General features: G+C 45.5%; 1 protein-coding gene across 1 annotated transcript in view; it reads left to right on the plus strand.

The window, feature by feature from the left end:
• The window catches only part of GCNA (germ cell nuclear acidic peptidase), a 26,542-nt gene extending 16,013 nt beyond the window's left edge, over positions 1 to 10,529 (plus strand). Inside the window, exons 5-10 of the mRNA XM_061178157.1 lie at positions 1,289 to 1,669; positions 2,821 to 2,896; positions 7,259 to 7,403; positions 8,598 to 8,736; positions 9,730 to 9,934; positions 10,244 to 10,529. Coding sequence (XP_061034140.1) covers positions 1,289 to 1,669; positions 2,821 to 2,896; positions 7,259 to 7,403; positions 8,598 to 8,736; positions 9,730 to 9,934; positions 10,244 to 10,493 — 1,196 coding nt within the window. The 3' untranslated portion in view covers positions 10,494 to 10,529. The remainder of the gene's footprint in view (positions 1 to 1,288; positions 1,670 to 2,820; positions 2,897 to 7,258; positions 7,404 to 8,597; positions 8,737 to 9,729; positions 9,935 to 10,243) is intronic.
• The last annotated feature ends 1,235 nt before the right edge of the window (positions 10,530 to 11,764 follow it).

Here is an 11,764-nt window from a genome sequence, read left to right on the forward strand (position 1 = left end):
GTTAGTTTCAGGTGTGTTAGTTTCACAGCAAAGCGATTCGGTTATACACACACGCACATATATATATATATTCCTTTTTTCTATTCTTTTCCATTAGAGTTTATTACAAGATATTGAATATAGTTCCCTGTGCTATACAGTAGGTTCTTGTTGTTTATCTATTTTATATATAGTAGTGTGTATATGTTAATCCCAAACTCCTAATTTATCCCTCCCCCCAACACCTTTCCCCTTTGGTAAACAGAAGTTTGTTTTCCAGGTCTGTGAGTCTGTTTCTGTTTGGTAAATGAGTTCATTTGTGTCCCTACTGCTTAGAATTTCAGCTGCAGGTGGGAAATCTTTAACTCTTCTAGGAAGGATGACTTTTTACCATAGGAACACCCACTGCTTTCTCTTTCCTTATTGCATATCTGAAATTTTTTGATAATTAATTTAAATCATAGATGAGACTCAAAATATATTATCCCAAATCTGCAATTTTAGGATACAGAGTTTTTGCACCATAAAGATATTTTCACAACTTGCTCATGCTGTGGTTTATATTTTTTACATCCAGAATCATAGAAACCTAGAAGTTGAACTCTGAGCAGACTGCAGAGAGCTTGAGTCTTAGACACGTTGCCCCTTGTATCCAGATGAAGGGATGGATCCTCAGTGAGGGCAGGGACAGTCTCAGTGTTCCCAAGGCCTCTCAGTGCTGGCATCAGAACTTAACTCCTCACTCTCACATCAGTGGTTTTGAGAGCTTTGGACTTATGGACTAGTTAAAAAAAGAAATTTTGGTGACTAACATAGAGTTGCCAATTTTTAATTTGTCTAATGATGGAAATAAACTCCATCTACCATCTGTCACCATAATTTCATAAGGTAAAGAGCACCAAAAGTTTAGTCAGGACATAATCTCAAAATAAAGGATAGTCCTTTAAATTATAGAAAGCTAGCTTGATAGGGGAAAAAAAAAACCCACTTTATTATTCTAATTTCTCTTATTTTGCTCTGGCCCAGTGAAAATATACAAGTTTCGGACCTGTGGGAACCCCTGAGCACCTACAGAGAATGTGATTTGAAAATTGCCTCTGGGTTTGGATTGCTATTTTATCTGTCACTGTTCTCAGTAAAATAAAAAAGTAATAGAGAGAAAATCGTCTAAATAACTGATTCTTACCTAGGATTCATTATATCACAGTTCCTGACTTGTTTAATTTGTGCTCAATAATCTGAACTTGAGTTGGGGGTGTGGGGGGTAGAGGGAGTATGTTTATACGTCATTGTGTCTCTTGAATTTCAGATGAGATTCTGGAAGTGTCTGATACCGATGAGCAGCCACCCCAGGAGTCTCCAATACTTATCACTGATGATGATGATGATGATGATGATGATGGTAATGACTTGGAGGGCCCTGTGCTAATAGAAGATGATTCGTGTGATGAGGACCAAACTCCCTCAAATGAGAAAAAGAGGGATGAGTTTGTTATCTCCCAACACAAATCATCTCATGATGTTGGTAAGCAGGATCTTGGGGAAAATGTCTGCCAGCCACCAAATGATGATCCTAAGGCTGAGCTAGAGATTTCAAAAGGAAAGTTGTCAAGTGATGAAGAGCCTGTACTTGTGGTGGCACAACCAAGGAAAAGGAAAAATAAAACCAAAAACATACCTGTGACACCTGGTAAGCCAATCAAACCAAGTATGCCTGTCCCACTAAGGCTAGCGCCACAAGTGGGTGCCCTTTCCCCCGGATACGTCTGTCTTGTCGAGTCTGCTTGTCCTGTCTACTAACCCTCCACTATGTTTCAGCAGCTTCCTAGTGGCCAAGGGAGGCAGCCATCCCAGTGAGAAGGCTCTTTCTGGGGAAGGGCGAGGAACACCTGTGTCGTCCTCATGCTCCAGTGTCTTAGTATCTGCCGTTCCATCCATTGGCAGTGCTTTTTCCCTGCAATTTTTTGTCCTGAGGATATCCCATTTTTCTTAGGATCCACCCCAATTGCCACTTGCTGTAGGAAGCCATAAGTCCGAGGTGCTCCTCCCTCCCAGGTTCCCAAAGTTCCCAGACCCTGTCACTAGTAAGGCACTTACACAACTGTGTTAAGTATGTTTCTGAATCTGTCCTCCCAGTAGATAGTGAGCCTTTTTTTTGTCTTGGCCACATCACATGGCATGCGGGATCTTAGTTCCCTGACCAGGAATTGAACCCGTGCCCCCTGCAGTGGAAGCACAGAGTCTTAACCACTGGACTGCCAGGGAAATCCTGATGGTGAGCCTCTTGATGGGAGGGCTCTCACTCATCCTTTAGTCTCTCCCGGAGTCTAGCCTGGTACTTGGCACGTACTAGACGTTTAATAAGTTTTTTAGATAAATGAATGAAGGGCACTCACTCCTGATACGTGAATTTCTGGCTAGAGCAACCGGCAGTATGGGTGCTAGACAAAAGGGGAAAGATTTGGCTTGCACATTGGATGAAGGTGCCGCCTAGGATGGGGGCCATTTTCCTCAGAGTGAGTGCGTGAGCTATGCCACACCATTCCTGGTACTGCACGTGCCTCAGTCGCCCCCACAGTCTAACCTCCAAAGGCATATTCATGTAGCCTCATAATAGTCCTCAACGCCTAGGACAGAATCCTATCCTGCTTACTCTGCTTACTCGTGTAGGTGAAATCTTTCATGCGGACTAACAGAGGAGGGTGCCCGCTTCCGAGAGAAGCGTTGAGTGTATATGTGCTGCTCTGGGCTCGGCTGTGAGGGCTCCTCCTGAGATTACCTTTCTGTGAGTTGCTGGTTGGTACCAGTTTTCAGGGTACAAACGAACTACTCCCTTTTCAGTTGTTAAAAGAGAAAAGAAGCATGGGCCTTCAAAGAAGAAACCCAGCGCAGCAAAATTTGAACAATGCGAGCCTGGGTATGTATGTATTGCTCACGGTCAACGGCACAGCAGTTGACTGCACAGTTGTCACGTGCAAAGCTGTCCACTGGGCACGTGTGGGGGTTTTCAAGGGGATGAAGATGTCTGCTGGGGCGGGGGGGCGGCACAAGTTTTACCTCCCTGAATGGGGAGGGCAGAAGCGGCAGGAGGAGGAGAGGAGGAAGGGGGCGGGGAGGAGCCTCGGTGCCCCCCCTCCCCCTCCCCCAACAGAGCCGGGTGTGGGCGCTCTGCACAGATCTCAGCAATTCCGGGCAGACTGGAGCCCTTTTGCCCTCCCCCCCGACAGGAGCTCTGGCCTCTGAGGGTTCCTTTGTCCTTCCACTCAGATTAAACAATGATGTGTAGCTAAAGATCCTTTTTTTCAGGCTAGATACAGCCTCATGGCCACCAGTTTGCACTGAACTAAAAGCAAAGGCAGTGGGAATGGTGAGAAGGCAGAACAGATGCGTTCCCATCCATTGGAATTGGGGGGAGGCAGTCAAGATTGTCTTCCAGGGTTTTCTAGTGTTCTGGATGAACCCTTATTTTTTTAACCCTTATTCTTTAAAAAAAAATTTTTTTTAATTGAAGTATAGTTGATTTACAATATCATGTAAGTTGCAGGACTACAGCACAGCGAGTCAGTATGTATATATATAGATATAGATAGAGATACTCTTTTTCAGAGTCTTTTCCATTATAGGTTATTACATAATATTGAGTATAGTTTCCTATGCTATACAGTAGGTCCTTGTTGGTTATCTATTTTATATGAACCCTTAGTCTTACTACCTGTATTTGCAAATGAAGCAACTGACAAAGGATTAATCTCCAAAACTTACAAGCAGCTCATGCAGCTCAATAACAAAAACACAAACAACCCAATCCAAAAATGGGCAGAAGACCTAAATAGACATTTCTTCAAAGAACATATACAGATTGCCAACAAACACATGAAAGAATGCTCAACATCATTAATCATTAGAGAAATGCAAATCAAAACTACAATGAGGTATCATCTCACACCGGTCGGAATGGCCATCATCAAAAAATCTAGAAACAATAAATGCTGGAGAGGGTGTGGAGAAAAGGGAACCCTCTTGCACTGTTGGTGGGAATGTAAACTGATACAGCCATTATGGAGAACAGTATGGAGGTTCCTTAAAAAACTAAAAATAGAACTACCATACGACCCAGCAATCCCACTACTGGGCATATACCCTGAGAAAACTATAATTCAAAAAGAGTCATGTACCAAAATGTTCATTGCAGCTCTATTCTTGCAAATTTTTTTTAAATTAATTAATTAATTAATTAATTTTTGGCTGTGTTGGGTCTTCGTTTCTGTGCGAGGGCTTTCTCTAGTTGTGGCGAGCGGGGTCCACTCTTCATCGCGGTGCGCGGGCCTCTCACTGTCCTGGCCTCTCTTGTTGCGGAGCACAGGCTCCAGACGCGCAGGCTCAGTAGTTGTGGCTCACGGGCCTAGTTGCTCCGCGGCATGTGGGATCTTCCCAGACCAGGGCTCGAACCCGTGTCCCCTGCATTGGCAGGCAGATTCTCAACCACTGCGCCACCAGGGAAGCCCCAATTCTTGCAAATTTTTAAAGCTTAAACGTTAAGGTGAAATAAATAGTCTCTTTATCTTTATTAAGCTATATGTTAGATATTATATTGATACTGAAAACAACAGGTCATTTAGACCAAAGACATGTTAATGCTCAAAGGAAGCAAAAAAAAAAAATTGCATTTTCTCACTTAGATTCCAGGAACTTCTCACTTTTTCTCTTAAAAATATGATATAGTGAGCATACTTTTCTTTGTTTTTCTTTGCATTCAGGAGTAATTTATACTTACATCTGAATTATCTTACAAAAGAAGGGATGTATTTGAAGGACTACGTTTCTTTTTTTACCTGTATTTTGGGGCAATAAATGCATCCTTTTTTTAAACATATGGTGTTTTCCTTTTAAGAAATTTATTTATTTATTTATTTTTGGCTGCGTCGGGTCTTCGTTGCTGCGCACAGGCTTCCTCTAGTTGCGGCGGGCGGGGGCTACTCTTCATCGCAGTGCGCGGGCTTCTCACTGTGGTGGCTTCTCTTTCTGTGAAGCACGGGCTCTAGGCGCACGGGCTTCAGTAGTTGTGGCTCGCGGGCTCTAGAGCCCAGGCTCAGTAGTTGTGGCGCACGGGCTTAGTTGCTCCGCGGCCTGTGGGATCTTCCCGGACCTGGGCTTGAACCAGTGTCCCCTGCATTGGCAGGCGGATTCTTAACCACTGTGCCACCAGGGAACTCCAATAATTGCATCTTAAGGGGAGAAGAAGAATGATGTGTCAGGCGTAGGGGCAACAGAGAAACTTGGACTTGAGCTGAGAGGCTCTCTGTTTCTGCATTTCTCTTTGGTTTGGCGTGTCATGTCTTAGATGGGTCCCTTTGCAGCAAAGCTTGTTCTCTGGATTCCTAGATCCATATTTAAGCTGCTTTGCCTCTAAGGGACATGTGTCTTGGGTAGGTCCCAGGTTGCTTTGCTAAAGAGTGTGACAAATGAAGGAAGAAGCTGCTCCTTTGTGTCATTGTCCTCTGCCTTACATCAGGAGGCTGGCCTGTTTGGACTCTTCTCTTTTGCCTTGCTGCTTCCTGTTTCAGTCTGTAGGCTTCCTGTTGTGCTCAGCGTTGTTCCTGTGCAGGCTGCTTGCTGGTCATGGTGTCTGATGCATGCGTCTGGGGTCTTGTTGGTTCCTCTGATGTGGAGATACTCAGTCTGCAGTAAAGCAGCATTGCCACTGAAGTGAAGGCTTGCTAAGCCACAAGCTGCTTGATGTGAGCACAGACACACGCAGAGATCACGCTCTCTGCTGAGGTCTGCAGATGGTTTAGGTTTTTATCTGCCACCTTTTCTGATGCAAATTTGCTTTCAGGACTAAATAATTGGAGGCAGAAATATTAGTCACCCATATCAGACTGTGGGGCAGAAGTCCCTTATTTTAGCTGCCTATATCTTCTCTGGTACTTTCCCTCTGTCTCCACCCTGGGCAACTCTTATAGGGTTTTATTTTGCGACTTAAGGGTTAATGAGTGTCTTGGCAAAATCTCGGTCTCAGGGGTTCTGTTAGGTCAGAAACACTTCCCTCTGTTTGCTACTGGTTTGTCATCTTTTCAGCTCTGTGGGCTCATCTCTTTGGACTCGTGGATTGTTCCAGCCAAGATAAAAATGTTTCAGTTCAAATAAATAGATATTACACGTGTGAGTTTTTTATGGGCTCAGCACTATTCTTTGTGCATTTGAATTAGGCCTTGAAAGATGGGGCAGCAATAGTGGTCTAATGGAAAGACCGTGAGATTTGGGTCAAAAGATTCAGTGTCTGTGAAATTTGGGTAAGCCATTTAACCTCTGAACTTAAGTTTCGTCATGTGCAAAGTGGAGATGGTAAGAATAGTAGTAGCTTCTTTGGAGGGTGGTCGTGAGGATTAAATATGATGATGCAAAAGGAAGTTCTTAGCAAATGATGAAGTGCTCCACAGAGAGTGGGTCTCAGTAGAGGTGGAGGTGTGGCCATTCTAGGCCAGGGACAAATCGGTTCATGTCCAGGGAACATTTAAGTTGCCCAGTTTGGCCAGAGTGGAAATGATAGCTGGAAACAGAGGTTGGAACCAGGTTGACCTGGGCCTTGAATGTTAGGCCAGACAGTCAGTGAAAAGCCAGGGAGGGACATCATTGGAACATGGCCTAGGAAAATTAATCTGGAGATGTGTGTGTGTGTGTGGTTGGATTAGAAGAAAAAGAGCCTGGAGGTGAGGAACACAGCGGGATGCTGTAGTAGCAAGGCATAGAGGGGAGGACAGGAACTTGACCTAGAGTGGTGACAGCAGGGTGGAAAGGAGGGGCTGGCTGGAAGAGATGATGCGAAGGAGACAGTGGTCTGTCTGTCTTTGTGCCTAGTTGAATATGGGGTGAGGGAGAAAAATGAATTTAAAAAGTCTCTGAGGTTTTCAGCCTGTTATAACAGAAGTTGAACAATTAAACACATTTAGCTGGAGACATACTCCGGTTAGTAAGTTGGAAATTTGCACTGGGCAGTTGTAAACGCAGATCTTAGGAGAGAGATGGAGACTGCAGATCCAGATGTGGGGTCACCCCTGTTGAGGTTGGAACCATGGGCTTCACATCTCTGACAATGTGCGGGGAGTGACGAGAAAAAGGCTATGAATGGAACCTTATAGGAGATGCCCTTGTAGCAGGAGCTGGAAGGAAGAGGGACCAGCAGGTCTTCTCTAAGTCTCTCTTGACATGACCTGTATGTATGCATTTCTTCTACTGATTTCTTTCCCTCTACAAAACTCAGTTGAATTTACCTTTGCAGGAATTCTGAGTGCAAAATACCTGGATGTTTCTTGCGTGGCATTGAGAACTCAAAGCAGTATTCTGGAAAGAATTTCAAGCAAAATAAGGATGAACTGGTTCAGAAAATCTACGCTTTGTGTAACAGCTCTGTCTTTGATAAAAAGGTAGACTCGATGAAATAAGCACTTACTGAGCACCTGCTGTATGCCCAGCTCTCTTGGGGGCTGGGAGGTGTGCAGATGTACTAACTGTATATTTCCTGCCCTTGAGAAGTGTCAGTTTAGATGGGGAGGGGAGTTGAGACATGCATACGTGAAAGACACGGAGAATGTTTTGTGGGTTATAGTATATGGTCCAGACTGTTACTACCACAGGTGATCAGCAGAGGGAGAAATCACTGAGAGCCTGAGCGGTCGGGAAATAGGATTGCCTGGAGGGAGTGAGACTTCTTCTGGGTCTTGAAGGATGGTAAGGGGAGAGAACAGTGGTGGGGAAGAGGGCAAGTGTTGAGGCTTGACTATCTGGAAGAGAGGGTTCGTGTTGAAGGATACTGGGAAAGAGCTATGGGACCTTGGGCAAGTTACTGAGCCCCTGTTTGCTCATCTGTAAAATGGGGGCAGTCCTAGTACCCTAGTCCCTACCACCTACTACTTCACAGAATTACCGTTAGGCCTGGGTAAGTGAATGCCCCTGAAGTGCCTAGAACAGGGCCTATGACATAGTGAGCAGTACATGTTAACTAGCGTAGGGCTGGTTAATGGAGGGCCTTGGGAGTCGGGTTGGAAGAACTTAAATTGAAATCAGTAGGCACCGCTGCCCATGGATGGGATGTAACGTGGAGTGCCTGCTGAAAGAAATGGTTCTGTCAGTAGCCTGTGGTGTGGACTGGATCGGAGAGAATCTGGAGGCAGAGAGACCTGTGGTCATTAGGTTTTCCAGACTTTATTGTCTCTGGTGACAAAACTTCCTGCAGGGAAAGTTCTTAGATCTTTCTAAAGGTTCCCCAGCCTTTGGTGCCCTTCCTGATGACAGTGGTGTTACATCAGATAACTCTGATGAGTGGAACCTTAAGTGTTCTGAGTTGCAGTTTTAGTCTTGCCTCATGGCTCTCATGCACGGGCTCCATCTCCTAGCCCAGCAGAAGTGTCCTTCTCTCCTTGGCTGCCCCTGAGTTTTGTCTCCATACAGGGGAGCACAGGTCCTGCATTCACGTGCTTGCAACAGTCTCGTCTTTACGTGGGCTTCAGCGTAGGTTTTATTCTCCCCAGAATGTTAGATTTGCAAGACTCTTGAGTTGATATTTTCTGGTCTGCTTAGAACCGCTTTCCGATTCGCTCTTGTTTGCTTTTTGTTCTCAGCTGCCGGAGAAAATTGACATCGGCTGGAGTAAAAAGATGCTGAGAACTGCTGGTTTATGCACCACTGGCGAGACTCGACACCCGAAGAGGGAGCGTTATGCTAAGATTCAGATTTCTCAGAAAGTCTGTGATTCTGCAGGTGATGGCAGGAGCTGGGCAGCTCCCCTGCCGCACTTACATCCGATACGGCACCTGGGAGGTCACTCTTGGGTGCTGGTGTTCTCTGGCCGCCTGTGTCACAGCTTTCCCTGTCACTCCTGGGTGGACAGGCCTACTGTGTGTTGCTTAGAGGACATTATCATTGGATGTCTCACCACCACCGAGAATCCAGTTCGTCCATATTTCTACCGGGCCTAACTTTCTCTCTGCAGCTCCCCACTGCCAGCAGCAGCATCTCCATCCTCCCAGTAACTGAGGTTCAAGGTCCCCTATATCTAGCCAATCACAGGATGTTCATAATGACTCTCCTATTATCATCATTCCTTCTCTGTCTTTGCCTCTGCCCAGCTATGGACCCTCATCACCTCACTTTTCTCCCTGCTCCATGCAGTTTCTTGCTAGGAAACCTTGGGCTTGCCAATGCCTCGAGTGTGGCTTTCGAGGCCATTCGTACTTTGCCCCCCTCCATGTGGCCAGTCTTGTCTCTCACTACTCCACCTGTGCTCCAACCAAGCTTTCTTCACGCTGGCTTTCAAAATGGACCACACGCTTTCCTGACCCCAACCTTGGCTCACCTTCTCTACCACATCTAGAAAGACCTTGATAATTTTGCCCATCCAGTCAATTGTTAAGGGCCCAGCTCAGATCCCAGCTTCTCCACGGAGCTTCTCCTGACCAAACCCCACTTTATGCTCCTGGAGGGCGGCGACCGGGTCTCGGCTGGATGTATTTCTAGCAGTGTCTCACAAAAAGAGCACATTGGAGCTTTTCCAGAAACACTTGCTCTCTGCCATTAATAAAATCGGGTTGAATTCGGTAGAAATTGCACCTTCAGAATCCTGGGGCGATAACACTCCTGCCTGCCCACATATGCTTATGTGTCTGGTGGGGTGGAGAGTCTAGGGGTGGTTGGGTAACAGACCGGAAGGTAATCGGTTTAAGCCGCATGATTTCTTTTCATTCCTCTTCTAAGACCGACTCCGGGATACTTTGATCCATGAGATATGCCACGCAGCCTCTTGGCTGCTCGATGGCATCCGTGATTCTCATGGTGTCGGATGGAAGTATTATGCCCAAAAATCGAATATGGTGCACCCGGAGCTGCCCAAGGTCACCCGTTGCCATAACTACAAGATTAACTACAGGATTCATTATGAGTGTACTAAGTGCAAATTCAGGTAAGACCCTTCTCCTCAGACTTTTTCCAATTACGTTTTTACTGTGGCCTCCATGTGGCTCTTCAGTGATTTTATCAGGAAGTACATGGCTATCTGACTTGAGGAGTAAAACTTCTCTACTCCTTTCCATGTCTTCTTTCTCCATTCTCTTCTGCTTTGACCCAGCCTGACCACGGCCACTGCCTGGTGCCCCACTTGCTGAGATCCCACAGAAGAAGTCTGGCTGTGGGCTCAGGGGCAGCAGCTCCAAGAAGATGCGGAGGTACAGTGACTGATTCGTTTGCTGTGTGGTGTCTCTTTCCTCCTTAGGGTCGGCCGCTACACCAGATCATTGGACACCGACCGCTTCATCTGTGCCAAGTGCAAGGGCCCTCTGGTCATTCTGCCATTAACTCGGAAAGATGGAACCCCTATTGAGCCCCATGTGAGACCATTTGCCAAGTATGTGCAGGAGAATTACAGAATAGTCAGGAAGGAGACGGCAGGGATAGGTCATGGGGATGTGATGAGAAAGCTCAGCAAGGATTTTAATGCCAAAAAACAAAGCCAGGGTCGTTGAGGTTATCTGAGAATGTATTTGTGTGAGGCGAGTCATCTATTGGTAAGGAGTTTTAGAAAGATATCTTTGATGCTGTGAAGTTATGAATATTAGAATTTAAATCCTTCTTTAAAAGCTTCCTGCTGTTAATGATGTTTGTTCTTCACTAAGGGTTCTGTTGCTAACCATTTTGTGCTGATACCCAAAAGCACTTTGGATCTACCTTGGGTCTTACTTAGATGCTGTAGTTTTAACATGTAGAACAAAATGCGAAAGAGAAATGAGTTCTGGAGAGTGGCATGTTGAGAGAATGAGAGGCATGCTGAGAAGAGAACAAGTTTTAAAGACAGTACTTCAAAACCAGGGCTGCTGTCAGATGTAACCTGTTACACCTATCTGGAAGTGAAATACAGACATGTTTCATGAATTTAGTTGCTCTTGACATTGTATGAAGCCACCTGAACAATGTAACTGTTCATAAAATAAAAATAAACAAATGTTTTCTGCAGTTCACTTGTTAGCAAAGTCTGTTCATTGACAACCCATGTCCAGAGCAGAACAAACCCTTGGGTCTTTGTCTAAGACCCCGGACCTCTCAAGCTCTCCAGGATGTGTGTGGAAGAACAGCCTCCGTTTAGGGTTTCTTTTGGATTTTTGTGACTGCCCATAAGCACTTCAACAACCTCCCCACTTTTGGGAGCTGTCTGGGATGTAGACTGGAATCAACGTTGTATTTGTTTTCTATTTCTGCCAAAACAGTCTGCCAAAGCAGATTACCACGAGTTTAGTGACTTAAAACAACACAAATGTATTATCTTACAGCTCGGGAGGTCAGAAGTCTGGTGCAGACCTCATAAGTCTAAAATCAAGGAGTGGACAGGGCCGCATTCCTCTCTGGAGGCCCTGGGCCGGGGAATCAATTTCCTTCTCTTTCCAGCTTCTAGGGGCTGCTTGCATTCCTTGGTTTGTGGCCCCCTTCCTCCATCTTCAAAGCCAGTGACATCTCTTTCTCTGACTCTCTCCCCTTCTGCCTCCCTCTTTCACCTTTAAGGACCCTTGTGATAACACTGGGCTCACCCAGATAATCCAGGAAAATCTTATTTTAAAGTCAGCTGATTAGCAACCTCAATTCCCTTTTGCCACGTGAGGTAACATATTAACATATTCACAAGTCCTAGGGATTAGAGTGTGGACATTTGGGGACTTGTTATTCAGCCTGCCACAAACATCTTTACTAGTCTAGCATCACTGATACTTTTTTATCGGCAGGATGTGTTATTCTGTCATCTGCC

Source organism: Eubalaena glacialis, chromosome X, assembly GCF_028564815.1.
Source record: "Eubalaena glacialis isolate mEubGla1 chromosome X, mEubGla1.1.hap2.+ XY, whole genome shotgun sequence".
NCBI lineage: Eukaryota > Metazoa > Chordata > Mammalia > Artiodactyla > Balaenidae > Eubalaena > Eubalaena glacialis.